This window comes from Erythranthe guttata, chromosome 9 (assembly GCF_056151865.1).
Source record: "Erythranthe guttata isolate IM_541 chromosome 9, IM_541, whole genome shotgun sequence".
Classification (NCBI taxonomy): domain Eukaryota; kingdom Viridiplantae; phylum Streptophyta; class Magnoliopsida; order Lamiales; family Phrymaceae; genus Erythranthe; species Erythranthe guttata.
In genome coordinates, this window is record NC_142541.1 from 14338184 (window position 1) to 14343812 (window position 5629).

Sequence of the window (5629 nt, forward strand, 5' to 3'; positions counted from 1 at the left end):
AGGCATTGTTTTCGGACCAGAATCAGTGAAAAAATTCGGGCAAATTACGGTCATCCCATGAGGTATGAGCAAATTACGAAAACCCCCTCTTATTTGGGTAATTACAGCCACCCCCTTCTTTTAAATATTTTTACATAAAATTTATGTAATTCGGTTATTTACCGAACCAAATCGTAGATTCAGTTCAGTAAACGGTATAAAATGTTGGCGTACCGAATTTTCGTTTTGGTTTTACAGATTTAACATCCCTAAGTTTACCTCTGAAGGGATATTTTCATAAGATAATACATAATTGAGGGGTGGCTATAATTACCCAAACAAGAGGGGAAATTTCGTAATTTGACCATAACTCAAGGGGATGGCTGTAATTTGCCCAATAAATTATTTCGTACCAATTTTCAACCATAGTTTCTTAAATGTTGTCATTCTTGCATGTTTGTGTTAACATTTTAGACTACCTTAACATATTCCACATGATCTCACATGGTACACACACACACACACACACACATAGATATATAATCCCACATGGCAACTGAGATTTTACTTACTCTAATTCAGACAAAACAAATCTTGACAGAACCTTCAAATTTTTGCCAACATTCATATGATTGCATCTCCAAAAAACTTCAAATATTTTACTACAAAACAAACTCTTATACATATATATATACACACACACATATCAAAACGCCACCGACTACCGATTTCTTATACGGACAAGTTATCCTTTCGGAGAAAAAAAAAACGAACTTTCCTCCCGACACAAATCCTTAATCCGTGTTTCCTACCAAAAGGGATTTGATTAAGCAAATCGATTAAAAAAACGAGCCCCACCTCAAAAACCAGTTAATTAACGAACTTTCCGAAAAATCGAAGCCTATGCACAACGTTCAAAGAGCATAATCGGTTATACTCTTAACGATCCTCCAAGATCCACGGGCACGAGTGGGATAAAGGAGTGCAAAACATCTGTTATAAGTGGTCGATAACTCGGCTCCGGTTGTACACACAGCACAGCTATAGCCGCCACCTGTCAAACAAAAAAAAAAATCGTAAAATGTCCTAAAAGATTATTTTAAAAAAGAAGGGGCAAATTACGGCCACCCACTAGGTACCGTATGGCCAAATTACGAAAAAACCCCTCTTGTTTGGGTAATTACAACCACCCCCTCCTTTTAAATATTTTTACATAAAATTTATGTACATTCAGTTCGGTAAACGGTATGAAATGTTGGCGTACCAAAATTTCGGTTCGGTTTTACTGATTTAACATCCCTAAATTTACCTCTGTAAGATAATACATAGTTGAGGGTGGCTGTAATTACCCAAACAGGAGGGGGGTTTTCGTAATTTGACCATAACTCAGGGGGTGGCCGTAATTTGCCCTAAAACAAATAAAATTGATTGGTGTTTTGTAAGAAACTTACTTGATACAAATGCTTCAAGTCCATAGTATTTCTGATGGCGGGGTCCACAATATTCGGTAGCTTCGATCTGTCTGTAAGCTGAGGCATTGCCTGCTCGTTTCGAAGCAAGGTAAGAGGGCGTTTTCGGAATTACAAAGTTACGAGCTTTAAGAAATATTTAAATTTAATTTAATTACCCATGTAACTATAGATTGGCATTGAGTTTCGGCTACTCTCTCGACGGGCCTTCTTCCCATCAAAAGCTCCAAAAGAACCACACCGAACGCATACACGTCGCTTTTATCCGTAAGCTTGCCTGATATTATATATTCGTTTTTTTTTTTCAAAAAATCAAAATGCAATCTTGATTAAATTACTCAATAGTCCTTACCATCTAATAGATACTCTGGAGCTACATAGCCTAAAGTTCCCGAAAGTTTGATGCTCGTTTTGTTCGAGTTTCCTCCAGTAATCGCAAGGCCGAAATCCGAAAGCTGAAATTAAAAAAAAAAAAAAAAAAACGTAAAATTTGTCGGTGCATTCGTTCAAGCAAATTGACTGCAAGAATTTAAAGATTGTTTTTTTCGTCTTACCTTGGCATTGAAATTGGAATCGAGAAGAATATTAGAGCATTTGAGATCTCTATGGATTACGGCAGGGTTGCAGCGCTCGTGGAGATACTCCAATCCTCTGTTTCACAATCGAATTTATTTTTAGCAAAATAAATAATCGAAATACCGAATTTATTTTGCAAACATTAATCATGAATATTTGTTATACTACCTTGCAACATCCAGAGCAATTTTCATTCTCAAATGCCAAGTCAGCGTCGAGCGATGAGAATTTCCTGAGATAAATCAAGATTCCTTTTTTAATTTAAAAGATAGATATTTTAAAGTCGAAATACTCGGCAAAATAAATAAATAAATAAACATTTACCGTGCAAGTGAAATTCGAGGGATCCATTCTCCATCATTTCGTAAATCAAGAACCGCGATTCACCGTGTATACAGTACCCTAATAGAGACACTACATTTTGATGCTGAATTTTACTCAACGAGTCGACCTCATTCTGCAATTTTTTTTTCAAGACTACGAATAAGCAACAACGAACGATCCAATCATAATGAAATAAAAATAAATAAATAAATAACCTCGAATTGCCTTTGAGCTTCTTGCCCACCAGCGTATATTTTCTTAACAGCCGCATGAAAGTGATCGTTGAAATGAGCCTTATACACGCGCCCTAATCCACCTTCCCCGATAATTTTGGCTTCGTCGAAATTATTTGTCGCGGCCACCAACAATTGGTATTCAATCGAAGCAATTGATCCCTTTTTGCCACTGGTTTTCAAAGATGGGAATTTATCCAAAATCGGACCGAACGAGATAACAGCCTTTGCAGCATCTGTTCACGCGTAATCGAACAAATTCAAGAATGTATAAGAAGGGTAGATTCAAATCGTAAAATTCAAATAGTACTTGATCAAACTGAAATGGAAAATAAAATACCCGGATTTCCTTCGTTTTCGGCCTTGCATTTCTTCAATCGTTTAAGTCTGTAGATCGAAAAACACGATAGCAGCAGCAAAATCCCTCCGAGAAGAGATGAAGAGACAACAAGTGCAACTAGGATCTTCTTGTTTAAATCCTGGTGGTGAACTACCTTAACCTCTGCTACTTCTGATCCCATTAAATAAAAAAATTTAAAAAAAAAAAGAGATGAAAATAAAATTGATTAAATAGATAAGAATAAATAAAATTCAAAGTAAACCCATCATTGTAAACACCTTTCTTGAAAATCTGAGCAATGCAGGTGAAAAAGCAAAAAATAATAAAGTATCGATTTTTATTTCTAATCATTTATTAATTTATCAACAATGATAATTACAGATGCGCATATGATTTTTTTTCTCTGAAGCAAGGAAAAAACAACAAAACCTTAAAAAATATGAGAACCCATGATTTAAATTTACCTGGAGAGTGAGCTATAAGATCGGTTGAGTTCTTAAAAAACGGATCTTCTTCAGTGGGAAGAACCGGGTCGGCGGCGGGCGGGTCGGGTTTAACATCAAGTGGGGCGGAAGACGAAAACGAAGGGAGACTGAATAATACCCAAATGGGTATTAGAATCAGAAACCAAATGGGTTTCATTCTTTTCTTTCTTTCTTTCAAGAAAACAGGAAAATAGGGTTCTCTCTCTCTCTCTCTCTCTCTCTCTCTCTAACTCTCTGTGATATTTAAGGGAATTCAAATTTGAAAATGGGTTTTAAGGTGGGACTGACTGAATGTGTATTGTGTATCTGAGTTATTTGATTTTGTTGTGGGTGAAATTGTTTTTTTTTTTTTTTTTTAATGAGAGAGAATAGAGACAAAGGACTGAAACAGGCAAAAAAGCAAAGAGGTTGCCTTTTTTTGCTATCCAGAAAAAGTAAAAGGACTGGCAATTGCACCACAATCATGTGGCAGTTATTAATCCTCAATCTCTCTCCTCTCTCTCTCTCTCTCTCTCTCTCTCTCTCTCCTGAGTTAAAGAAGGTCACGTTCTGGGTAATGGAGTAGAAAGAGAGGAGAGAGAAAGAGAGAGGGGTTTAATGGTAATTTACTGAAATTTTGAAGTATTTTTTCCCCCTCACTCTGTGCAAATTAATTTTTAATCTTTTTTTCAGATCAAGAAAATCAATTTTAAAAGTATTTTTCTATAATTTTAAAATAATTCAAATACATAGTTTTTTTATAGGGACTCCCTCTAACATTATTTTAATAAGGATGGATCTAGCTCATTTTCCTTTATTAGTGAGAGACCCATCATTTTTTTATTCTCAAATTTACCCTCCAACTATTCTCTACCCATTATCCGCTAGTCTGATGTATTTTTTTTATAATTTTATTTTAATTTTAATTTTCGATTTTTTTATTTATTTCTTCTTTAAAAAATAATAATAAAAATTAAATTTTCTTTTTTATTTTTTTAATATTTTTATTTAAATATTCTTTTACTATATATTTTTTTTTGTTTTTCAGTTAACCAACTATATTTCAATAAAACAACTATTATTAAAAACAACTGTTATTAAAACAATTGGTATTAAAACAACTATACATTCCAACAACTATTTGTTAAAGTAACTATTTATTCAAAACAACTAAAAGGTAATGAAAAACAACAATATTGTTTTGCGAAAACAACTATATTACTATACGAAAACAACTATATTGAATCAACTAGAAATAATTAAAACAACTATACATTCCAACAACTATTTGTTAAAGTAACTATTTATTCAAAACAACTAAAAAGTAATGAAAACAACAATATTGTTTTGCGAAAACAACTATATTACTATACGAAAACAACTATATTGAATCAACTAGAAATTATTAAAATCAACTAAAACAAAAGCAAAAAAAACACACTAGAACTCCAACAAAAACGACTATTATCGATACCAACTACAACCGTAACGAAAACAACTATATCTTCTTGACTAACATGAAAACAGTTTCAACAAAGTAACATACATTCTACAATTAATTGAACGATAATCAGCCTCCCAAACAATACCAAACATAACGGACGAAGCAGATCCGCTTATGTTAACGGCATTCGAGGTTACGGTTGAGCGTCGGCGGTTGCGATTCTCACATGAAAATGCAGCCCAAGTTTTCGTCGTCCTCCTCGAGTTTGATCGATTCCATTACAACGGTGGTGGAATGGTCTTCCGACGAGGATTGCAAGAATGCTTCCAAAAATTGAAGAAAAAAATAAATACCAGATATGTTCATCCTTCGGAAGGGAAAGGGGAGGGACCGAAAAAGGCATCTGACCCGTCCTCGTTTTAACGGCGGCGCCTTGTCGTTGTCGAGATATGGTGCCGCCTTTGTCCTCTCCTTCGCCCTCGCTTCCGCCGTGCCATCGGAATCCAATTCGAGAAAGAAGAGAAGGGGCTGGGATCTTCCTCGTCGTTGTTGCGATGTGATGTCGCCTTCGTCACCTTCACCGCCGCCGCTGATACTACCGATCGATTCCAGAAAAGAAGAGAAAAGATGAGGGGAGAGAAAAGATGAGGGGATTAGAGAACGGCGGTTTGTGATAAACGATGTGGCTAGGGTTTGTAAATATAAGATTTGGTAATTAGGGATAATATAGGTATAATATTTAATAATTGTAATAATATTAATTTAATTAAATAATTAAGGGGGTTCTCACTAATATTGTA

General features: G+C 34.9%; 1 protein-coding gene across 1 annotated transcript; it reads right to left on the reverse strand.

The window, feature by feature from the left end:
- Nucleotides 1-590: 590 nt before the first annotated feature.
- On the reverse strand, nt 591-3961 carry LOC105976026 (Protein kinase superfamily protein). Its single transcript, XM_088823027.1, has 10 exons — nt 3386-3961; nt 2922-3092; nt 2564-2817; nt 2349-2481; nt 2193-2256; nt 2003-2099; nt 1801-1903; nt 1607-1725; nt 1431-1520; nt 591-1033 (listed from the first exon to the last, which is right to left on the reverse strand). The coding sequence occupies exons 1-10, from the start codon at nt 3561-3563 to the stop codon at nt 911-913; spliced, it is 1332 nt and encodes a 443-aa protein (XP_088679153.1). The 5' UTR covers nt 3564-3961; the 3' UTR covers nt 591-910.
- Between the last annotated feature and the right edge of the window lie 1668 nt (nt 3962-5629).

Coding starts and splice junctions, on each gene's coding strand:
- LOC105976026 (XM_088823027.1), bottom strand. CDS start 3,563: ATGAAACCCATTTGGTTTCTGATTCTAATACCCATTTGGGTATTATTC. Junction 1,726..1,800: donor TCCAGAGTATCTATTAGATG/GTAAGGACTATT, acceptor ATATAATATCAG/GCAAGCTTACGGATAAAAGC. Junction 1,034..1,430: donor ACTTGAAGCATTTGTATCAA/GTAAGTTTCTTA, acceptor TTTGTTTGACAG/GTGGCGGCTATAGCTGTGCT.